Source organism: Heterocephalus glaber, unplaced genomic scaffold (assembly GCF_053883595.1).
Source record: "Heterocephalus glaber isolate CG9 unplaced genomic scaffold, H.glaber_assembly_v1.0 deba00001600, whole genome shotgun sequence".
NCBI lineage: Eukaryota > Metazoa > Chordata > Mammalia > Rodentia > Bathyergidae > Heterocephalus > Heterocephalus glaber.
Window position 1 is genome coordinate 6,404,763 of NW_028258372.1, and position 26,003 is coordinate 6,430,765.

The 26,003-nt window shown below is 39.1% G+C and overlaps 1 protein-coding gene across 11 annotated transcripts in view; it reads right to left on the reverse strand.

Moving 5' to 3' along the window:
* Smyd3 (SET and MYND domain containing 3) overlaps positions 1-26,003 on the reverse strand; it is an 877,202-nt gene that overhangs the window by 238,286 nt on the left and 612,913 nt on the right. For all 11 annotated transcript variants that reach the window (XM_087194068.1, XM_087194067.1, XM_021265507.2 and 8 more), the window contains 3 exons: positions 22,820-22,887; positions 21,203-21,305; positions 13,305-13,415 (listed from right to left, as the gene is read on the reverse strand). In XM_087194068.1, coding sequence (XP_087050194.1) covers positions 13,305-13,415; positions 21,203-21,305; positions 22,820-22,887 — 282 coding nt within the window. The remainder of the gene's footprint in view (positions 1-13,304; positions 13,416-21,202; positions 21,306-22,819; positions 22,888-26,003) is intronic.

Sequence of the window (26,003 nt, forward strand, 5' to 3'; positions counted from 1 at the left end):
GCTCTTTCCATTATTACAAGCTGCCCAGGTACCCACTACTCTCTGAACTTCTTTCTCTCTGGCTGGAGTCGCTGGTATTAAAAAGCTGATGCTTGGCTGTTTGGAGCCCCGCTCTATCCAACCTGCGCCCTGCCCACCAGCGACCAGCCAGCGGATGGTGAGGACCTCGGCTGGCCGCTTGGAGCCCTGCTCCATCCACCCTCGCCCTGCCCCTCAGCCACCAGCTTCTTGGAGCTCCCCAAACCCCCCCGGCCTCCTGGCTGTGATGCAACCTGGTTCCACACTACAGAAGCACAGGGGGTCATAAAGGCCATTGCCCTGAGCTACAGAAGATAGAGCAGAAGTGAACAACAGACAGAGGGCCTCTCTGAGGCTCCTTGATGAAAACTGAAGCCCACTGGAAAAGTAAAGAGAATCTCTGCAATAAAGGCACAACAGACCACTGTACTTGGTAAGTTGGGATCACCTTATCACCACCCCCCCATTGGAACCTGGACTATCTTCAGGGGAAGGGCTGCTGGAACCTGCAGTACAACCTTGGAGAGTTCAGCCCTGCAGGAGGACAGGGAGCTCAACTTGGAACCTGCAGCCAGAAATCTGCCTGAATCTCATGGGTTGGATACTGGCTTACTGAGACACATTGACTTATATCTGCACATTGCTGCCCACATTGTCTATTGTGACAGCAGAGACATATCCTGAAGGAGGCCGGTCATTTTTTTTTTTTTTGGTATTTATTATCAAAATTATTTTTTTTTCTCTTTTCAAAATTTTTATTTTTCTCTTCTTTTTTTCTCTTTCTTTTCTTTCTCTCTCACTCACTCTCTTGCTGTCCCACATTGTTCTTCATCTCCCTTTTTGTTCCTGTTCTGGCCCTAATTCAGATTTCTTCTTTATTTTTCTTTTCTTCTCTTTTTCCTTCTCTTGACTGTCATTAGTTTTAAAAGTAAATACAGGTTTTAGCCTCCCTGTTGCTGCTAGGATGTTCTGTTCTCATCTTTGTTCTTCATTCTGTCTTTTCCTCTTGTCTTCAACAGTTTCTTAGAGTTTGCATGATCTTCCTGTGTCCTCTGGCCTCACTGCTAACTTCCCCTAAGATTCTACCTATCTATCCCTCCCTCCCCAACTCCTTCTAACTCCCCATCCCAAAGGGTAAAGTTGCTATATTGAAGAATTTATTCACTATAAACATATGTTGGGTTGGTCCTCGATTTTGATTTAATTCACACAGTTAAAGGTGATAGATTAATAACTACCACAAATTGTCATTTTCTAAGCTGTGCTTGATGCTATGGTGTTGCTCATTGTATCACTCGGGCTAAGGTGTTGTGATTGATCTAATCAGTTGTCCTTCCTGGTATAATGAAAATGAGATAGGCTCAGAGTCATTAGAGACTCAAAACCTAAAAACCAGCTATATCTGTAAGACATCTCTCAGAAGCAATCATTCCATAAGGGTTCTAATTACAAGCAACAAAGATACTTACTTACAATAAGCAATTTTGAAGTATCAACCCGGGAATTAAACCAAGGACAGTACCAAAAAAAAAATGAGAAGACATTTAAGCAAGCCACAAACTCAGACTTCCACCCCACCAAAAGAAAATTCTGGGGGAAACAAGGTGGAAAAGTCTGATAATCAACCGCCTGGATACCCTGAACTGATAGCACAGGAAATAACAAAACAGATGAATGAGGCTCTAGAAAAATTCAAAACAGAAATAATCTCCCAGATAACTACAGAGATGGTGAGCAGACTGAAAGACATGATTAGAGGCATTAGAACAGAAACAGATAAAAAAAAAAAGATGAACTCAGAACCATGCTAGAAGCCATGAATACCCAGCATAAGAAAGAAATGGAAACCATGATCGCCCAACATAAGAAAGAAATGGAATCCATGAAACAGATTCAAACAGATATTCAGGAGATTAAAAACTCCATTGAAAGTATACACAGCCAATTAAGGGAATGTGAACATAGAAAATGAGATATAGAAGACAAGATTATGGTTAATGACCATGAAAACAGAGAATTCTTAAAAATAGTAAGGGACCACAAGGAATCAATCCAGCAGCTCCAAGATGATCCAAAGAAGAATAACATAAGACTGACAGGAGTCCACGAAAAAGCAGGAGAAAGTACAAATGATGTAAAAAAAACTGTTCTCAGAAGTAAAAGAAAATTTCCAAGACAGAGGTAGGGAATTGGACATATAGATAAGTGAGGCATATAGAAATCCAACTAGCCATGATTTTAAAAAACTACACCTATACATATAATAATCAAGATCCCAGAAACCCAACAGAAGAACAAAATCCCACAAGCAGTTAGAGAAAAGAAACAAATCACCTACAAAGGAAAGCCCATCAGAATCACAGCAGACTTCTCAACACAAACACTCAAGTCAAGGAAAGCCTGAAGTGAAGTATTTCAAGCCCTAAAAGAAAATAACTTTCAACCTAGACTGTTGTATCCTGCAAAATTATTTTTTAAAATCGATGGGGAAATTAGATACTTCCATGACAAAGAGCACCTGAGAAATTTCATGAACACCAAACCAGCACTCCAAGCAATTCTAAACAGTATCCTAGAAAAAGACAATGAAGGTCACAACTCCATGAGTCCCAAAAGAGGGAAGCCACCAGGCAAGGCAAGAAACTAAAGGGAAAGGGGGAAAAGTAAGAAATAAAAGAGGCAACAACAGTAAAACATCATGACAAGGATGAGTCAATATCTATCATTATAACCATCAATGTTAATGGCCTCAATTCACAAATCAAAAGAAACAGACTGGCAGAACGGATTAAGAAGCAAAATCCAACAATATGCTGTATACAAGAAATACACCTAACTCAAAAAAAAAATTCACAGATTGAAAGTAAAAGGACGGTAAACAGTTCTCCATGCAACAGGAACCTGGAAAAAAGCAGGGGTAGCAATCTTATTTGCAGACAAAGAAGATTTCAAACCAAAACTAATTAAGAGACAAAGATGGGCACTACATCCTTGTGAAGGGAACAATCCAAGAGGAAGAGATGTCAATCCTAAATATTTATGCACCAAATATGAATGCTCCTAACTATACAAAACAAATATTAATGGACATGAAAAACCAAATAAGCATTAATACAATTATAGTGGGGGACCTCAATACCCCACTATTACAAATAGACAGATAACCTAGACAAAAAATTAACAACAAAACTCTAGAACTGAACCAAGCTACTGAACACATGGACTTAATAGATGTCTACAGAGTGTTCTACCACACAAAATCAGAATATATATTCTTTTCAGCTGCACATAGGTCATTCTCCAAAACAGACCACCTGCTAGCGCATAAGACATGTGTAAGTAAATGTAAAAGAATTAAAGTTACCTCCTGTATATTATCAGACCATAGTGCAATAAAAATGGAGATCAATAACATAAGAAACCACAAAACCCCCACAAACACATGGAAATTGAATAACAGTCTCCTGAAGAACCAATGGGTCACAGAGGAAATTAAAGAAGAAATTAGACAGTTTCTACAAGTAAATGATAATGCCAGTACAACATACAGGAATCTATGGGACACAATGAAAGTATTTCTATGATGGAAATTCATAGCAGTGAATGCTCATATTAGGAAAACAGAGAGAGAGCTGAAATAACCTAATGCTGAACCTCAAGCTCCTAGAAAAAGAAGAGCACGAAAAAAAAAAGAAGAAAAAGAAGAGCATGACAAACCCAAAGCTCGTATAGAAGAGGAAATTATAAAGATCAGAGTAGAAATCAATGCAATGGAGACTAAGAGAATGATACAAAAAAAAATCAATGAATCAGAGTTGATTTTTAGAAAGAGTAAATAAAATTTATAAACCTTTAGCCAATGTTATCAAAAAAAGGAAAGAAAAGGCTCAAATCCATGCAAAAGGTGAAGTCACAACAGACCCAGCAGAAATCCAGAGGATCATCAATACCTATTTTGAGAACCTGTATTCCAATAAAATGGAAAACACAGAAGAAATGGACAGATTCCTAGATACATACAAATTGCTAAAGTTAAATCAACAAGATATAGAAATTCTAAACACCCCAATAATAATGAATGAAATTGAAAATGTAATAAAAAATTTACCAAGAAAGAAAAGCCCAGGTCCTAATGGCTTCACTGCAGAATTCTACAAGACATTTAAAGAAGAACTATCGCCATTACTCTTTAAACCCATCAAGGAAACTGAAAGGGAAGCAAAGCTTCCAAATTCATTCCTGGAAGCAAGTGTTACTTTGATTCCAAAACCAAGGAAAGACCCAACCCAGGAGGAGAAGTACAGGCCAATCTCCCTAATGAACATAGATCCAAAAATCCTCAACAAGATACTGGCAAAACAGAATACAGAGGGTCATCAAGAACATCATATACCCTGACCAAGTTGGATTTATCCCAGGGATGCAAGGATGGTTCAACATTCGTAAATCAATAAATGTAATACACCATATTAACAGAACCAAGGACAAAAACCATATGATCATCTCAATAGATGCAGAAAAAGCATTCAACAAAATCCAACACCCATTCATGATAAAAACCCTACAGAAAATTGGAACAGGAGGTCTTTACCTTAACCTGATTAAGGCTATCTATGAAAAATCAACAGCCAACATCATACTAAATGGTCAAAAACTGAAAACTTTCACGCTAAAATCAGGAACAAGACAAGGATGCTCACTATTACCACTCCTGTTCAATATAGTTCTGGAAACATTAGTCACAGCAATTAGAAAAGAGAAAGAAATAAAAGGAATAAAAATAGGAAAGGAAGAAGTGAAACTGTCATTATTTGCTGATGATATGATACTTTACATAGAAGACCCAAAAAACTCTGCCAGAAGACGTCTAGACCTAATTGACAGATTCAGGAGAGGAGCTGGATACAAGGTCAACACTCAAAAAACAATAGCCTTCTTATGCACAAATAACAGACTCAGTGAGAGAGAAATTAGGGAAATAATTCCTTTTACAATAGCATCCAAAAAAATGAAATATCTAGGAATCAATCTAACAAAGGAAGCAAAAGACCTCTACACTGAAAACTACAGCATTCTGAAAAAAGAGATCAAAGAGGATACAAGAAAATGGAAAGACATCCCTTGTTCCTGGGTAGGAAGAACCAATATAGTGAAAATGGCTATTCTTCCAAAACTGCTATATAGATTTAATACAGTGCCAATTGAAATTTAAATAACATATTTTCCAGAACTAGATAAAACAATGCAAAAATTCATTTGGAACAAGAGGAGACCTAGAATAGCAAAAGCAATTCTAGGCAACAAAGATAAGGTAGGCGGTATCACAATCCCCAAGTTGAAACTATACTACAAAGCTATTGTGATAAAAACAGCATGGTACTGGCAAAGAAACAGACCCAAGGATCAGTGGAACCAATTAGAGACACAGAAACAACTCCAGATACACTCAGCCACCTCATCTTCAACAAAGGAGCCAAAACCCCTCATTGAGGGGAAGACAGCCTCTTCAATAAATGGTGCTGGAAAAATTGGGTTTCACCTTGCCAAAGATTAAAACTAGACTTTTATCTCTCACCCTTCACTTAACTAAAACTGAAATGGATTAAAGATCTAAGTATTAAAACAGAAACACTGAACAGGGTTGATCAGAGGTTAGGTAGAATTTTTGAAGACAATGGCATAGGAAAAGATTTCATGAACAAAATCTCAGTTGCACGTGAACTAGCACAAACAATCAACAAGTGGGATCTCTTCTTATTAAAAAGCTTCTGCACAGCAAGAGAAAACACCAGCAGAGCTAAGAGACAATCTACAATGTGGGAAAAAATTTTCACCTGCTGTTCCTCAGACAAAGGTCTACTATCTCAAATCTATAAAGAACTTAAAAAAATCAGACCTCCCAAATTTAAAGATCTGATCCAAAAATGGGCATCTGAAATGAACAGATATTTCTCAGACAAAGAAGTAGAAATAGCAAATAAAGATATGAAAAAATGTTCAACATCACTGGTCATTTGAGAGATGCAAATGAAAACAATACTGAGATTCTATCTTACCCCAGAAAGAATGGCTGCTATCATGAAATCAACCAATAACAAATGCTGGTGGGGCTGTGGGGGAAAAGAAACACTTTTCCACTCTTGGTGGGAGTGTAGACTGGTGCAAGCACTGTGGAAATCAGTATGGAGATACCTCAAAGAACTAGGATTAGAGGTCTCATTTGACCCAGCTATTTCCCTGCTGGGTATCTTCCCAAAACAATTAAAAGAATAATACCACATCGATATATGTGCACCCATGTTCATAGCAGCACAGTTTGTAATAGCTAAAACTTGGACACAGCCCAATTGCCCATCAACTGGAGACTGGATAAAGAAAATGTGTTTTTTTAATAAAATAGAGTACTACTCAGCCATAAATAATGAGAAATTAGAGACATTTATAGCTAAATGTATGCACATTGAGGCGATACTCTTAAGTGAAATAAATAGGACAGACATGTAAATGCCGAATAGTTTCTCTGGTATGAGAAACTTAAAGTGTAAATAAGGATCAAAATGAAGATCAAAAACAGATCAAAATAGATCTTGTGAAATAGGAAGAAAGGGGGCAAAGGGGAAAATGAAGTGGGAGGGGTAGGGGAAAGGAAAGAAGGGAATGGAATTACTATCAGAAAATGAAAAAACTGAAAACAGAGTCTGTAAATATAGAGGGGTGGAGGTGTTGAAGGGATGGCAGGGGAATGGGGAAAAATAAGAATCAAGATATATTATGTAAAAGTACACATCTCCAATGATGAATGTCATTATATTATATACCTAAAATGTACCAATAAAACTAATTAAAAAAAACCAAATAGACTAAAAAATTTTACAAAGCCAAGAGCTGACAAAGATTTGAAGTAACTGAAACTTTCATTCATTCTGGTGGGAATTCAAAATGGTACATGTACTTTGGAAAACATTCTTGCAATTTCTTATTAAATTAAACATATATTTACCGCACATTTCAGTAATTCCAATTCTATTTAACCTCATGAAATGAAAACTGTATACTGCTGGTGGGAATGTAAATTAGTACAGCCATTATGGAAAACAGTACGTCGATTTCTCAAAATATTTAATAATAGAATTATCATATGATCCAGTAATTCCACCTCTGGGTATATAACGAAAAGGAAATGAAATCAGTGTGTTAAAAAGACATACGTACTCCCTTGTTTGCTGCTGTACTATTCACAATAGCCAAGGGATGGAAATAACCTAAATGTTTCTATCAACTGATGAACAAAAAAAATGTAATACAGAGGTACAATAGAATATTATTAAGCCATAAAAAGATTAAAATCCTGTCATTTGAAAGAACATTGATGGCTCTAGAGATCATCATTTAAGGAAATAAGCCAAGCACCAAACAACAAATACTACATGATCTCATTCATATGTGGAATCTAAAGATGTCAATTTCATAGAAGTGGAAAGTAGAAATGGTGGTGGCCAGAGGCTAAGGAGAACAGAGGAAAGGGAGAGACGGGGAAAGCTTGATCACTGGGTACTAAGTTGCAGTTAGATAGGAGTAAGAAGTTCTGATGTGCTGTTGCACAGTATGGTGACTACAGATAGTGACTGCAAACTATATATCTCAAAAAGCTAGCACATAGATATTTGAATGTTTTGTCATAAAGAAGTGAAAAATGAGGAAATAGATGTGTTTAACTTGTTTACACAGTGTATACACATAGCAAAACATACATGGTACCATATATATGAGTTAATTTTAAAAATGATAGATAATTTGTGCTATAAAGAGTATCTTCACACTATGACCTGTATGTGAATGTTTATAGCAGCTTTGTTGGTAACTACCAAAAACTAGAACAGAACCCAAAGGTCCTTCAATTGGAGAATGGATAAACAAACTGTAGGATAATCATGTAACAGAATACTATTTGTCAATAAAGAGAACCAAGTGGTGAGATTATACATTCTTGTGTGTAACAATAACATGGCATTATGCTAAGTGAAAGAAGTCAGAATCAAATGGCTGTTTGGTTCAATTTATATGATGTTCTGGAAAAGAGAAAAAGCACAGTGACAGCAGGTCAGGAGCTAGCAGGGCTGGGATAAGGGCATATAGGTACCTACAAAGTGGCTCGAGGGAATCTGGGAGTGGTGGGGATGCAATTGTGTATCTTGATGGGAGTGGTGGTCACAGACATTTGCATTTTTCAAAACTGGTACAACTGTACAGTAAAAAGGGTGTTTTACTGAATATAAACTATGTTTCATTTTGTTAAAAAGGAAGACAGGGAAGGTAATTCTGTTAAGGCTATGCTGAAAGCCTCAGATACCTCATCTGCACGAAGGGAGTAGGAGTAGCCGTAGCCTTGAGAAGGTTGTGGAAGTTACATGAGATGAGGCCTGTGAGGAACTCAGCAGAATACCTAGAAAATACTAATTGGCACCAAAACTCTGCAGGTATTGTAATCTGAAATATTCTCTAAAAGGAGCCACCTTTACAACACTTCCTGAGCACTACTGTGGGCAGTGTGTTGGGCTGGGAACAGTGCTTGGTTCCTCAGAACACATGCTCTCTGTGCCACATCAGCTGCAGCCAATGAATCTGTCCCCTGAGTCACAGCTTCCTGTAGAACAAAAACCAGGAGAAAAGAATGTCTGTGCAAGAATTGGGAAGGTTGTAAAATGGTATTCATGCCACCACAAATTGTAGAGAGACCCCTTCTTACCCCTGAGGGTGGCTCTTGTTCCTGGCAGCTGCCTGTCCTTGGAAGACGGCAAGTTGCAGCGCCTTGTCCTGTGATGTGGTGAACAGCCCATTCCAAGGCAAACACAAGAGCTACATTGTTTATCTCCCAGCCAACATTACAGCTCTTTGTATGGTACCCAGAAACCTCTCCCAGTATTTCATGGCAACATTGCAGACGGGATTATGTGGTTATGAAGTCAGTAAACTCCTTTCCTCCTTTTATAGCATGAATCCTAGCCAGCCCTACATTCACTCCAGGAAACTCATTCTTCTGGCTATTTAGTCAAGAAAGACATAGGTAACACACAATAATGTTAGGTTTTGATGGCTCACTGCACACACACACATATTCTTTATGTCCCTGCTAAATCTTGATACTACTCTTCTTGATAACATACTTTAGTTATGATAAAAATTTTAGAAACAGGAAACATATTTTCCTTAGATTGTTAATATTTGAAATATAAACCACTTCAGAGTTGGTTGGGCTCATCATCCCACCACAAAGCAGTCTTGTTTACAATTAATTTAGCAAAATAGGGGAAGGCAGCAAAAAAGAAAAATCTGGGTTTACTAATGAACTTTAAGTAATTGTTCATATTTCAAATAGACTCTAGTTACCATAAGAACTTTCTAGGGGCAGAAAACTCATTTTCTTTGAATAGAGCTTTAACTCTAATATTGTTTTTTTTCTCCTTCAGACCAGCATTGTTTCCTCCTTCTGCTCTCCCTGCTTCCTTCCCCAGATTCCCAGTGACACAGTTACAGCCTCCCATGGAAGAATGGAGGCCAATCTGCATCACACCAGCCCAGACCATTTCTTTGTAGAGCGCTGGCTCTGAAATTCAGCAGTGTTGTGCAGGTTTTCAAGAAGGTACCAACAAAAAGTAATTCCATGTCACAAAACGGGATTTCTAATCGCTTCTCAGCCTTTTGACTAAGATCAACTGTAACAGGATTTCTAAAAAGAAGCTAAAATAATTCCCAAACATGATAATTAACATTGCTTTGTTTGTACAGAAGAAAATAAAAGTGGACCTAGAATTGTATAGCCTCAGGGAATGAGAAGCTTTTATCCCCCCTCCTGCCCCCCAAAACTTAAGCTACTTCCAGGATGTGTGTATTTTCAGAATGACTCTACTCAACTGTCTCCACAGAAGGCCCTAGGATCAAAAAAGATACAGCTCCCCAGCACCACAGAGAGGCTGGTGCTGGGTGAAAGGTGCACCCAAGCTTGGAAGCCTTCAGAAAAGTTAGGTCTTTGTTTATCCTCACATTTTCCTTTGCCTCCAAAGACATGGATTCTTAATATGTACTTGAATGGTCAATTGCAGATTTGCAATCAAAATGTAAGTTTGGCCCTGGAAGTTCTCCCACCTACACCAAACCTATAGCAATGACAGGTAAAATGTTAAAAGAGAAGCCAAAAATAGATTTTCCAATTCAGAAATATGCATCATCTTGGACCAAAAAGAGAAAAGAAATACAAAGCAATAAGCAAAGCTGAAGCTACTGGACCTCAGGTCTGGAAGCAGGCAGTAGGGGGCACAAGTTCAGTGCCAGAGTTTAACAGAGAGTAAAAAATGTTTCACATAAGAAATGTAAAGAGTCAAACCCAATGTTTAAAGGGAGACTAATTTACTTGTAAAAAGAAGCTGAGAAACTGCTGATGATCTGTTTGCTGGGCTGAATACTGATAGAAAGCTGTGGGCTTGAAGAGGCTAGAAGATAGGGAACCAAGAAGCCCACTGCCTTAGTAACCAGGTCTGCACTAGCCTTGCCACCACTGGCGAGGTGCATACGAATCTCCCTCATATGAGCGTTTCTTGCCCAATCAGCTGAAGACCTGAAAAGACAACAAAGGCTGCCTGTCCCTCATGTAAGAGGGAACTCCTGGCTTCTTGCTGGGGCTGAGACACTGGTCATATTTTGCCTTTCTGCACAGACTGAAATAGCAGCTCTTCTTGGGTCCTGACCTGCTAGCTTTTGGACTCAAACGTATACCACTGGCTCTCCTGGGTCTCTAGCTTGACATTGCAGATTTGGGACTTCACAACCTTCATAATTACATAAGTCAATTCCTTATAATCAGTCTCTTTCTCTTTCTTTGTCTACCTGCTCCCCAGACTCATGAGTTGCACAATGGCATTTTGGTCAATGACAGACTGCATATAACAAAATGGTCCCATAAGATTAGGATGGAAATAAAAAAGTCCTATTGCCTAGCGATGTCATAATCACTGTGATATTACAGCACATTACTCACACGTTTGTGGTGATGCTGGTGGAAACAAGCCTGCTGCACTGCGAGTTGTATAAAGGTATAGCATATATAATTATGTATAGTGCTTAATACCTGATAATGATAATAAATGACTAGGTTACTGGTTAATATATGTAGTATACTATATTTTATTGTTATTTCAGAATATAGTCCTACTTATAAAAATAAGTTTACTGTAAAACAGTATGTTGGGTAACACTGTGTTTACATAATGACAAAACTGTCTAATGATTCATTTCTCATACAGTATCCCCACTGAAAAACAACACCTAACTGTGTGTAGAACCCTAACTAACACATTATTAAACAAACTTTAACCCAACAGAGTGAGAGAAAGCAATGAGAATGGTCTTGATGGGATGTAGACATTGTGGACTTGTTACCTAAAAGCTACTCACATACCTCTCCTTCCTTGTCTTCCTCTTGTACCAAATCTGAAAAGCCAAAACACAGTTTCCCAGACTCTTTTACAGTGAAGAGTGACACAGTTGGAACAATAAAATGTGATGGACAATCCCTAGGAGGACTTCTCTTGGTCTTTGCCTTTCTTTTACTGTCACCCTTTCCCTGTCTAGATCTTGAACACACTCATGGGGGAGGAGAGGCAATCATCTCAGGACGAGAACAAAGCCACATGCTAAGAAGGATGAAGAGGAAGACAAAATGATTTGGGGTGTACGAAGAAAGCTATATGTAGCTGCCCTCATCTTGGATTACTTTTCCAGAATTTTTAAGACAAATGTACTCCACCGGTAAAGCCAGTTTTGGGTGAGTTACTGCTTATTTAGAGTCCAGATTTCAACCATTGTAACAAAAGTGAACCTCTGAATTTTAATCAAACATATTCATTCAAAAGGAAGGGAATAGAATTAATATGAGAAAATGAAAAAATGGAAATGTGGAAAAAATAAGAACCAAGAGAGATTATGTAAAGGTGCAAATTTCCAATGATGAATGTCATTATACTGTATACCTAAAATGTACCAATAAAATTAATTTAAAAAAAAGAAGTCAGATCCACACATATAATCAAACCACTGAAAACCAAAGATTAAAAAAAATCTTTTTTTTGAAGCTTTGCCAGACTTGTGGCACTGAGAGAAACTAAATTTGAGAGCCTTCCCATTCCCGACCAGGGATGCTGGTGGGAAGCTAGCTTGGTGCCATTACAGGTTACAGTCTGGGGGTGGGGCAGGAGGGATCCCAGGGGGTCCTCTGTGGTTTCTGACATCCTTACTAGTGACAAAATGCTAACACTAAAATGGACTGAACATTGGAGATTCAAGATATCAGCAATGGATCCACTTTTTCTCACTTGTCTCTAGAAGTTCTCTTTAATGCAGAACTAATTATGTTTGCGTACTTCTGCAGTATTAGAATGAGCTCATGCTCCTTTCTCATGCAGTGAGAGCAATTATCTGTCTCCACTGATGCTGGCAGCAGGAGACAGAAGTGGCTGTGGTACTGCGAAAGAAGCACTCAGGCTAATCAAGGGTGAGTGTGAGACTTAGTTCTGCCACTTTTTCCCTCATTCTATGTCTCTGAACATTTCTGAATTGTTTCCTAACTTTTTACAAGTATTGGCATTAAATGAGATATGATTACAAGAGAAACCTCTAAATGTAAACATTCTGCAAAAGTAAGATTTTATCAGATAACCTGATTATGTGCAAACTATAAGTAAATAAATTTCAAAATATGGAAACTATATGAATAATATTAAAATAGTTCATTCACTTATGGCATTTAGTTTGATTTATTTTGGCTCTTCTTTCCTCAGAGAGTGGAAGTTGCTAGATATGTGATCTCCATCTGATAAAATGCTATGATAGAAAGCCTTTATAGAACAAATTTTAAAGAAACAAACCACATAAAATTTGGTATATTTATTACTAAGCAATAATTGTTATCAATAATAATATAACTGAACCCTCTTACTATATGCTCTAATAGCATTCTGGCCTTTCATGTCCTTTTAATCACATGTTTAATGTCACATATTTAATGTCTTACTTCTTCTGCACTTAAGCTCAATAGTTGTTTATTGTGCTTAAATCTCAGCTTGGTGGTTGATAAGAAGTTCCAAGAAATAAAATGTATTCAGCTCAGAGATCTGTTTTACTTATCCTTGTTTCCTATCACCGACTGAGGATGCTTTACTCTTCAATCAGTGAAATAAAAACAAAGTCTCAGAAAGATCTGAGATGCTGTCTGGAGATGGTTCTATTTATCATACCTTGTCCTGAGTTTGGCACCGGAAACAGTCACAGTCAAAGCAGTACTGGTCCCTCAGCTGCTTCCGGCGTTCCTCACTGGTCATCAGCATATCCAGGTAGCAGATAGTAAGCTGTGAAGACCCAAGAGAGGTAAGAGTTATTATAGCTGTCAGGTACATTTTTCATTACTAATGGTTATTACTGCTGAAGATTAGAGTTTGTTTTGATTACAAATCAACAAGTTTAAGAGAGAAGGTAGCACTTGTAGGATCTTATCCCAACATGTCAAATTTCAACACATTTCCTTCCAGTCTTTGTTAAATGCAAGAACATGTATCATATATTTTAAAGAACTGAGCTTATGACCACCATATACTTTTGCACTCTATCTTTTTAAAATTTTCATTAAACAGTAAAATATCACCAGCTATTGTATGTTCCATATTACTAAGGTTTAGCCATAAATGCTTTACTCACTGGCAATCAGAGAAGCCAAATTCATCCTGGCAATCAAATGGATGGCAGATGACACAGCTAGATTGCTCTTAAATCCTAATCAATTCTATGGCTGTCTCCAAGAATTTAGGGTTATCCAAACCTTGAAACTAGGAAATAGTTTTCTTAATTGTAACTAGGTATAAAATGTAGAATAATTTCCAAAGGAGAGAGTTTAATAGTAGAGGACAATCATCAATATTGGTTCATAAGCTGATTTGCTTAGGTCCTTTCAAATACAGTAACTAAGCTCTGCCTTGGAGGTGAAAGGTCAAGGTGAGAGGATACACTTAAAAAGCTGCTCGAGTTTCTCTCTAGCCCTTAGCATCTACTTTTAGTCATAGGTCTTTATGTTTGAATTCTTTTGAATCATCCTCCAGTGCACTCGCAATCAAATTAAAAATATGTAAAAGAGAACTCTTGATTTCACCCCACCTGTTCTATCTTAGTCCCTTTCCAGTCTCAGAAGACAGCAATTCCTCTCTGCATTATATAAGCTGAAACCGCAGAATTATCCTTGACTTTGCTCTTTTCTCTATACTTCTATCCAAATCCACCAGGAAAATCTGTGGGATCGACCTTAAAAATATATCTACAACCAACTACTTTTTACCTTTTCCAATGTTACCATCCTGCCCTGAGCCACCATCTCTCGCCTGTAAAGTGCAACAGCGTCGTGGCTGACATCCCTGCTTCTTTCCCTAGGTTCTCTGCACTCCATCCTCTAGCTGAGTGGTTCATCAACAGAACATGAGTTAGACCAGGGCTTCCTTCTGTCTGAAATTCGGCAACAGAGCTCCTTGTGCCCGAGTAAGGGCCGACTCCTTACAGTGACCCTCAGTGCAACTCCGTGTGCACTCACTTTTGCCTCAAGGCCTGTGAACTGGATGTTTCCTTTATCTTCGCCTGTATCATCAGGGCAACCTCTTTCATCTTCTTTCTGTTCCATCAAATCTTACTTTCTAGATGAGGCCTAACCCGAATACCCTGTTTACAATAACAACCTGATTTCCACCCCACCCCAGGACTCCTAATTCCCTCACCATTCTGGTTTTTATTTTGTGTGTATGTGTGCGCGCGCAAGTGTGTGGAACATAAATCATCTTGTACTACACTGTATAAAATACTCCTTTATTTGCTTTTAAATACAGAAAGTAATTATGGGGATATTTGTGGTGGCGGAAGAAAAGGATATTGTAGGAGAGGAAGAAGGTAGGATTATCTACTAAAGAGATGACAAAAATTCCCTAGAGCAAACACGCCATGTGGTTTTCCTTTTACTTAAAAGAAAGCATCTCATGTCTACAAAACATGATCTTACTTGTTTCAAATCATGGTAGGACACAGAAGGCCATCCTCTTTGACAGAAAACAGCTTCAGGAAGCCTCACTAAAGCTGAACAGGAGGGGGAAGACTGGCCAGCCAGACTTGTCAGACCTTGCATGGCCATCACCAGGTAACAGAAGCCACAGCCTCACCTGGCTGGCCAGCTCTCTACAGAGTCTTCCTGTGTTAGGCTACTCTACATGCTGCTTCATAGACAGGAACAAGGGACCTGCTCTTAAGAAATGTAGATGATGATGTTTGTGAGTATCCACTACCTGCTGGGCACCTGCCAAGGCAGCATGGAAAGTGAAAACCAGAAAAGGTCTTGGATTTGGGTAATGCTGGGGTTTGTACCCAGACCTCTTGATTCAAGCCTGATACTCTTTACACAAGAAAAGCTGCTTCTTATGCTTCTTGGGTGCCAAATCGGAGAGGCTTGCTACAGAAGAAACGATCACACCTGAAGAACTCAAGCCTGTGTGAGGAAGGGTTTTATGACAACTGGGCTCCTTTAGCCAAGGCCATACCACTTTTTTTTAATTCCCTCAACCTTTTCCTTGCTTCATGATCTGAGGTCAGGGCTTCCTCTAAAGTACAAAGGGCCTTCCGTATTAGGCAAGTTCTTCTGGTTTCTATAGAACATCAGATTCTGGATTCCAAATAACAAATTCTCAGCATACTTTTTGAAAAAGCCTTTTAGTAAGTCTGGGGCATTATGTATATTCATTTTGAATCCTCAGGCTCTCTGGGTCCATTTCCTTATCTGAGGTGAAGTGATAAATTAGCTGATCTCTATGTCCTCCTCATTCCAGCCCTGACTCTTCTAGTCATTGGCCCAGCCACCAGATCAGGCCAATTGGAAATAGTTATTGGGGGGGTTACAAGGTACACAGTGTGAAACCCCTGACTCTGGGGTGTTTGACTAACCCAAGGCTGCATTACGAGGGCCAAAATACAAGAGTGATCATGCCAGGCAGTGAATGGGCAGCAGGAGACTAGTTATTTCATTTAACCCCAATAAACAGGCTCATATAGCTTCCCTTGGAATCCGATAACTGCCGGCAACCATTACCTGGACTATGCAATGGTTTTCTAACTGGCCTCCCTGCTGCCGTCTGCCTACTTTCATCTTCTAAACTGCTTTCAGAGAGATCATCCCTAAATTCCCATCTGATCATGTCATTTCTCTACATGAAAACTTCTGATGGCTTCTCACTGTCTATGGGATAAAGGCACACACGGTTTTCCCCTACTGATTTTAGGTCTGCTTCCAGTCTCAACATCTTTCCCTGAACCCTACAGCCTGTCAACGATTATGTTGCATTGCCATTCCTCTGCAACAACACACACCTGTGCCAACATGTTTCTGTGAACAGCTGCTTCAGCTGAGTAAGAGCTTTCTCATCCTTCAAGACTGGCTTAAATATGCATCTTCCAATGAGGACTGCCCTATTCCCTCAGAGTCAATGGCCCATTTTTTTCCCCCTTTATGCTCCTTCGTGCCACTGAAGTTTTCAAAATACACTGTTTCAAAGTCTAGGAAAAAAGATTCTATAAAACACATACCCAGATTACCAACAGGTAATGATAGCTAAGTCATTTTGTCAGCTGAAGGTAAAAAACCTTTATTAAAGACTCATTAATTCCCAGTTTTAATGGTGTATCTGCTCACTAAACATAAGGCTCATTTAATGGGAACATTCATGTAAAACTTGGCTATTGATCAGCTGATGCTTTAATGGCATAAAACAAAACTGCATTAAAATATTAATGTCACTGACCACTGCTCTTTCATTTTAGTGCAGCTTTTATAGAGAATGCAGTAAATCATCTCCAACACTAGAGTAATATTATCAAAGAGATTTTCTGTATCTTGAATATGCTGCTTACACTACAATCTCAAGGCAAAATGAATTCCTTTTTCATGAAACCATCTTTCCCATCTATAACTGAATGGATAATAAGGCCAAATTAAAATTAGACCCTATTTTTATTTCTGGAGTTACACTGCCATATTTTTAATTTTTTTTGCTCTCAACTGAAAAAAGGCTCTAAATTTTTGAAGTCAAACCTGAGTGTCACTTTCATCTCTTCTCTTTGTCTCACAAATCTTGATAGATTTAGCTTCTTTTTATCACATTCTTCAGATTCCCCCATCCCAAGCCACCACCTGACCTCCTCTTGACTTTATGCTACTGTTGTCACCTCTTGGCTGGATTACTTTGTCACTCTGACTCCCAGTCTTTCAGCCTTATCTAAGCACAGATAACTGGCCATGCAGTTCCTTTCCCTACATTTTCTAACAATGTCTCATTATCTGTCCCTCTCCTTTCCATGGATATTTCCTTCGCACTCCTGACATACCAGGCACTGCCAAGGAATCTTCATATGAACCCCGTCCCTCACTCTGGTCCCTACATATTTCCTCACAGCTGTCACAGCTGAACTCTGGTCTATTGATATGAATAGCTTCTTACTACCTGAACCCATCAATCTGTCCCTGACCTCTGTGTCACAGTCTAAACCACCTTCCCCTGCCTCCGTGGCTTTAACTCTATGGATCCTTTCAGACCTAAGAGTCACTTCTCTGGAAACATTCCTTCACTGCTCCCCCACTCCCACCCCTCCCTGCCCTTTTGATACTCTGCTCTAACTGTCTATAAAGCCCCGTGCACATTTACATCATTGTGCCTCCCATATTCTATTACTGCCTTTTGCTCTGTGTCACTTTTCTCAACTATACCTTGAATTTCTCCAGGCAAGTTTGGGTCCTATTCATCTTCATATTCCTCAAAGTTTCTGAAACTATCACCCCACTCCTGTTACCCAGTAAGTACTCAGTGACTTTTGTTAAATGATTTAATAAGAACTAAAGGAAGGAACAGACCTCATTCCAAAATACATTAGATTAAAACTAACATTAGGTATATTGATATGTTCAATTCATGCAAATCACCTCTCCCAAGCCATGTGGCTCCAGAGAAGGCTGACAGCCAATGGCATTAGTTATAACAGCCTCAAGTTCTTTTAACTATGAAACCCATGAGGATGGCCTAGACTGTCCAGCTTTCTTCTCTGATCCATGCTTTACAAGACTATCAGGCTAACAAATGTATTTCATAGCTTAGCACAGTTCTGCAGGGACAGCAATCAGCAATCCGCGTGAGAGCCATGACACATGGGCACAGCAATGTATGAGATATTACAAACTTCTCTCCAAGAGGTGGCAGGAAGAAAAGACAAAAACCCCCAAACTAACACAAAAGACTCAATAATTCACCATAACAATAAAAATTCTTAAATTGCAATACCTTGTAAATAGTGCTGAATTGAAGGAAAATGTTCCAAATGTGGTCCAGAGTATGGTTTTATGTGAAAAGAAACAAAAGGTAAAGCAATTTCTGCTACTGTGGAAACTTCAGCAATTTCCCAGCTCTCCCTGTGTGAGGACTGAAATGTCCCCATGAGCGGGCTTTAATGTTCCTTTCTGAGTGCCAGGGAATAGAACATATGTAAGTACTGCACATAAGAACACACATAAGTTCAAAACAGCTGTAATATTCCTTTCTATCTCTTGTTTTACCTTTGGCAAGCCTCTTCATTTACTCAACAAATATAAATCAAGGATCTCCTGTTTCTCTCACTGTCTAGGCTTCCCTAGTGGAGCTTACATTCTGGTGCTTATATCCCAAGCAGCCCATGTTAAAAGTGGAGGTGTCCTAATGAACAGAAAAGCCAAAATGAAAAGATGATGCAGTGGAATTACCAAATTGTCTAAATTTGCTCCATCTAATATCTGCATAATAAATGGGAATTAGTCCTCTTAACAAATGCCTCACAATGTCTTTGCTCATGATTTTCCCTCTCCTTATCTTGGCCCCAGTGTGTCAGTTTTAAATGTACAGGATATATTTTAGTTGTTGTTGGCAGTTACAGACATTAACTGAGCAGGGTCCGGAGACACAATTCTTCCTCAGTGCTCAACAGTGGCACACAATGAAGAACTGTTCCACTCAGAATGCCAATTGTGCCCCACTGAGAAACACTACTGGTCTTCAAAGTATGCTCAATTAATAGACAGTCAATTCAGCAAAGAGGGATCAGTGCCTCTTGGGTATAAGGCAAAGTGCTAGGATGTTCAGAAGTAAGCAAGACCCAAGTCTCTGTCCCATGAAGATGACAGCTGAATAAGTCAGAGTGAGTGCCAATATATGCTAATAACCATCAAAAGGGGGATTCTAGAGGAAAGGTCTTCCCTTAACATGGGAAACCCGGCAAAGCTTTATGGAAGAAATGGTGTTTGAAAGGGCCTTGAACGGCATATGACATTAAGGCAGTAGAAATGGTGGGCAGAGAGGACAAGTCTTAAGCAGAGGAAATATCATCTACCAAGGCACATAATACAGAATGGATAAGGTTCTGTTTTAACAAACTGATAAAGAAGGACTTATAGAGAAAATCCTCTTTTTGTTGAGAAGACGCCTTGATAAGAACCATCGAAAAAATGCCTGAGTCTGCAGGGTTTGATGCTGAGCAGAAATGTTCTGCTTTATGCAAGAAGATGGATTTGCTTATTGCTCCAGAGATAGAAAAAGAAAGTGAAAAAAGTGAAATAAGCACAAAAAGATGGGTATTTTTTTCAACTACATAAAAACCAACCAAGCAGAGTAAGTGGTGACCAAGCCTTAAAAATAAGATATGAGAAAACTTTTCCCTTGTTTCTGAAAGTTCCAAGCATTTTTAAAAGCTTTTCTGTTTGCTCGTCAAGTTTCTTTTTCTTTCGCAGTGGTATGGATGGAAACCAGGGTTTTCTGCATGCTAGGTAAGCACTCTATCACTGAGCTACATCCTTAGCCCTTGTTCTGGTTTTGTAAATTTACTAAAACATCATCATCAACAACAACAATAACAGCCACTCTTTGGCCTCTAAACTAATACTGCTGAAAATATGTAATAGTTCCCTTTCTCACCTGCTTTGCAATCATATATGCCCCCAGAAAAAATAAATCTAAATTCTTCATATCATTGATAGATATGTACACTTGGTACACCAGTCCTAAAAACGAGAAATTCAGCAAAGTTGCTGTGTAAGTGGTGACTTATTCAGTTGGCAATCTGTTTGGAGGGAAGCTTGTCAAAGCCAAATTCCCGTCTTCATAAAATATGATACCTCTGAGTTCAGATTTTATTGGCTGAGTGCTGCATAAATGCAATAAAAGCTTATGATCCTCTGTTTTCCTTGCAATAAATATCCACTTTAGCAAATTGGATGGTAGAAGGAAAGTGGGTTCTAGAAAGCATAAATATCTGTAATCCAGAACTCAGCAGAGGGTAATGGAGCAAACTCCATGCAGACTTGAGTTCAACAGTCCTCGAATGGCCCAGGTGTGCCTGCCTTGTGAGGTCTCAAGCTGCTCTGAAGATTCCTCGCCAAAACAGGAGGGTTTGGCTGTCTACAAACTGAGAGTCAAGGCCAATTCACTCCCAGAGGTCATGCTCCCAGGCCTCTATTTATTTTCTGTACATTTGCTTAAGTGATCACCCAGAAATGAGGATGGATTTGTAAAGGTCCAATGACAGCCTGAAAGAATAAAACCTGTTTGCTTTTTAAACACAGATATAAAAAATTCATAATCACCTTCAAAATCTGATTAGTGCCCTTTGGAGTGAGTAAACTCTTTGGAATCTATTCACAAGTGGGCTGCCCTCCCTGTCATGGAAGAATGACCATTTTCAGGGATTCAGGGATGTTTCGGGCCACTGAGCTATTGCCATTGAGATTTAACAACTGTTGTGCACATATATATATATATCTCACAATTCTCTGTCACACACATAACCACCACTCACATAAATAGAAATCACACACTAGAACTATCACCATCCAGAAATATGGTGACAAAATAAAAAGTTAACACATCCATAGACTGGGATGTGACTGTTTGCTGGACAGAGGTGACTATATCGTGTATCTTCTCACTGGCAGAAGGAAGGATAATGAAAAGCTGTCCCGTAAGCACAACTGGCTGTAGGAATGGCCACACTGAATCTTTGGTGGGGAAGGAGGCCAGGCAGGTGCAAACCCAAGTTTCCTTACCTCTTCTCCCACCTCGATGTCTCGGACAGCACGCAGCAGGAGGTGAGGCCCGCTGAACACAATGGAGCAGTTGGGGTCACAGCTGTGATTGAGCAAGGACATACTGAAAAAAGAGAGGAAGACTGTCACGGCCCAGCAGATGGAGTCAAACAGCTACATTTGGTGAATAAAATGGAAAAAACACTTTGGGCTGGGGGATGTGGGGTGGGAGGAAATAACTGAGCCTGAGAGGGCCCCATAGGCTGAATACTCTGTGTACATTCACAGAAATATCACCAGCCCACTTTATATATAATAAAATGCTCCCTAAGATGGTGGCTAATTAGGGAAATTTGTGCATAGAAATATTTTTCAGTCCTTTTTGGGGTAGGTGGGCAGGTGTCTCAGATAGCAGCCAGGGAGGTAATCCAACATGAAGATGGGGAGTAAAAGTGAGCTGCAAAGAAATCATCTCTGAGATAATAGGAGGCAGCAGCAATCACTGCAGCCAGGATGCCACTGACCTTTCCCACAAAGGATCTCATTTGGTGCCTCAGCTACAGCATAATAATGAGGAGGACTTCCTGTTACATGGGAAGCTGAGGTGATCTCTAGATCCCAATGCACTCCAAGCCATAGCCTCATCATTTTATCACCCTGGAAGTAGTCTTTTCCACCGGGAAAATGGAATGTATTTAAGCTGCCACCATAAATTGATAATAATTAGAATGAGCACTTACTAGATAGAAAGTACTTTCTTAGTACTTGAGCAAGCTTATCAAATGCAGTCATCACAATGACTTTACAAAGATCATTTGCAGATGAAGAGGCTGATACACAGGCATTAAATGACTTATCCAAAACACACACTAATAAGTGGTGAGTGAATGTGAACTAGGTGGGCTGAACTCAGAGCCAATGCTCTGAACCATTCTTTGTTATTGTTTTTGGAGACTCAATACCAATAGACCTGACTTGCAGCTAATGGCACTTGTGGGAAAAAAGAGGCCAAATTCTCAGATTCGTGGTTAATTATAAAACAGAATATATTTATACTTGAACCCAAATGACATAAACCAAAATAAAAGTAGGATGACTCTAGTGCCTGTGGAAGGGCAGTCGAGTAGTGCAGGGACAAAGGTCATCACAGTGACAGCGGTAGAAGCAGTACAGAGAGCCAATCTTCAAAATTTTCTTGCCTCCTGGACTGATGGTGCTCAGAGTATGGTAATACAAATTACAAAATTAACCCACTGCTACAGGACAGCAAGTCTGATGAAATTCTCATGTGTTTCAGCACAGGAGGTAGGGCAATAAGATCAGGGAAGGTGTGGGGGATAACCAAACCTCAGGCTGACGGTTAATTGGTACCCACAGTCCTCAACTTCCTACCCCAAACCCCCTAAGAACAAAAATTTAGTTCTGAAGAGGCCTGCCTCTTCATTAATAATAGCACAGCATATCATGTGCAGTTATAAAACTTAACAGTTTTACATCCTCTTGTAATTCATCACTAAGTTTCCAGCCTGGCTCTTAAGCCAGCTGCTGGGACAGTCGTTCTAACTACCTCTGAAAGGCTGGGAGCTGGGTGGGAATTAAGGCCATGTCTTCTAGTCTATGAAATACTGTCTGCCATACCTGGGGTACAGGCCAACACCAACTTCCTGCATCTCTGCATTACAGATGGTGAAAGAGTTGCAGATCACCTGTCAAAACAAGGGGGAGACAATCAGTGTTTCTAGAGCCACTTAAGAAATTTCATAGGCAAAAGAATAAAAACTTTGAAAATAAAATGGAAGGGCCTTTCTGTACTTGTATGGTTAGGTCCAAGCTAAATATGGATGCTATGTGATTTGCAAAAGGCATTCTCTGGGGCACACTCCCCTTCAGGACACAAGGTGTTTCGGTACAGAAATACTAACATTCTGAGGTTTAAACTAGCACAGCAACTATTAGCTACAGTCTAATCACTCTCATCCAAAGTTACAGTTACATAAAATGTTCAACATTCAGAATACAAATAAGCTACTTGTTGAAAACTTCCCTCCCACATATCAATGGTTTTTACCCAAAGCAATTTCCAAATACTATTGTATCTAATGAGTTCCTTAGTAAGTTCATGACCCAAGCTGATCACAGACCATGGTAAACACAGGTAGTAATTTGGTCAAGCTATGGCATTCATTAGACACATGGAGCCCCTCACTGGGTATGTGGCACAGTCCTGTACCCTTTGTGGTATATGGCAGAGAAATAAAAAGGATAATCACTGCTCTCAAGGAACTTAAAAAACCTTTCTGCAGTAAGACAAATGTATGAGAGGCCACACACCACCATGGCAAGAGCACTGGACTTGGAATGAGAAAATCAAGATCCTGGTCACACATCACTGCCTCAGACAGATGTTAGGGAAAGAGCAGTAAAGGAAATAAAACAATACAAACAAAACTGAAGATACCTGGCTTAATAGAACTTAACATCGTCTACAGGAAGACAGATTATCTTTAAAAAAAAATCTGATGATAGAAAATATCACTTGTGGATAAATGCTAAAAACATAAACATAGTAAAGAGACAGAGAAAAAGAATGTCAATCAAGCTCTTTAGGATAAGGTGACATTTAAGCAGTGACCTTCAGGGACTGTGGAAATGAGCATGTGCATAGCTTAGGTACTGAAGGTTCTTGGCAAGAGTAAAAGCAAGTGCAAAAGCCCTGAGGTAAAAGTGTTCTTGGGTACCCAGAGTAACAGCAAGAAGCCTAGTGTGGCCAAAGCAGGAGAGATAAGAGAAGTAAGAGAGATCAGAGAAGCAGCTAGATCACACAGGGCCTTACTTTGTTATTCTGGGTGACATTTTACTCTGAATGACAAAATCACTGGAAATTCACTGGATTGATTCCGCACCAAGGAGTGAGTAGAGATGATGTTTTGAGGGGATCATCCTGGCTGTTGTATAGGGAATGGGCTATTAAAAGGTAAGGATGGAAGTAGAGGACACAGAAGGTCATCACTATAGCCCAAGTGAAAGATGATGGTGGCTCGGATGACCGTGGTCAGAAGGTGAGAAGTCGGAAGAAGTTGGTAGCACTGCCAACAGGACTTACTGGAGGACTTTATAGAGAATAAAATGAGTCAAGATAACGCTGGAACTTTTTAGCTTGAACAAGTAGAAGATTACAGTTGCCATTTATTAAGAGATGGAGGAATGCAAAGGAACAGGTTTGGTTGATGAGAGCTGTCAGGAAGTCCAATGGTCCTGTTTCAGTAATGTTAAATTTGAAATAGATTATCTGACATCCAAGACAAGACTAAGAATGAACAAATGGAGTTCAGGGGAGTACTTAGGACAGGAGATATAAATTTAGGGCAAAAAATAAAAAAGCCCATCAAAAGAAAGTAGAAGGGCCCACGGTAGACTTGAGATAATCCAGTGACTACAAATGGATGCTGACTTGTTAGAAAGTTTTTATACAGGAAAAAGCAGTGATGAGAGATTTCTCTAAATCAAGTTTATATGAAAGAACACAAAGTATGAAAAAGTGTTCAGTCCTTTGAGAGCCTTTCACTGCTCCAAGCAGCTCTTATATGAAATTCAGTACAACTTATCATGATTTGGCATTTATCCTCTAAATGTCTGATAAAACTACAGTTTGAAATGAGGAAATAAGTTGGTGTACATACACATATTTTAAACAAATGCCAGTTAAATTGCTTTATGGGCATCTGTTTTGCATTAAGCTGTAACACTGTACTGCCTATATAGGCTTATGTATATAATGGATGATAAAAATCCAGGACAAAAGATTCTGTGGGTTTTCTTAAGTTGTATTTTTAAGTGGGTATGAATATGGAAGGGGGATATGGATTTTAATACATATTTTAAAGCATAATCAGAGTTTCAGCTAAAGTAATCCACCAATGAAAAACCACACAATATTTAATTTGCTAATTTTGAATTAAACCAAAATTGATTTTTTTCCTCAACTACAAAGCATATTGAAAGTTTTTTTCTGAAATAGTTTCATTCAGATGAAATTTTTAAAAGAGGCAGAACTACAAGAGGAAATGTCAGTTTGGTGGTCTCTTATCCCTGGACTTAGATGGCTTGTACTTACTCTTTTAGCAAACCAGATCATTATTTACTCATTACTTGCCACTATACTCAAATAGATTATAAGATACTCAAATAATAGAGATAGTATTTCTGTATCATTTATACACTTATAATTTATTATTATAGTCCCACACATAGCACAATGCCTGGTACACAGAAGACACTAATAAATGTTTTTTTGGGTATGGTCCTCAGTATCCCCAGAGGGTCCTTATCCAGAACAGGGTGAAGGAAGATGCCAGAAACTAAGCTGGGTGTAGATGTGGATGTGGATGTGGATGTGGATGTGGAGGAGGAGAGATGGGTGCAGTTCTGGGCCATGAAAAGGAACAGTTGAAAGTTAATTTTCCATCTTTCTTGTCCTTAGGTATCCAACCTTTGTAGGCCACTGCCCATATTGCTTTGTCTAGTTTTTCACTCCAGACTAATTTTTCGTTTCATCTTTTTTTCTACTAGTACCAAGGATGGGACGACAGTCTTATTCATTACAGGAGCACAAGGACTTGTTTGATTCTCTGCTTATACCAAGGACCTGGTGTACTGGCACAAAATATTTGCTGAATGAAGCAATGGATGACAGTTCTTATGTTTCTCTCTTTCCCTTTAGCTTCTCTTGTACCTTTTCCTTTTATTCTTTACTTTCTGCTCTTTTCCTATTTTCACTTTTATCAATCTGTCACTCTCATCTCTAGATTTCATTCAACTCTAC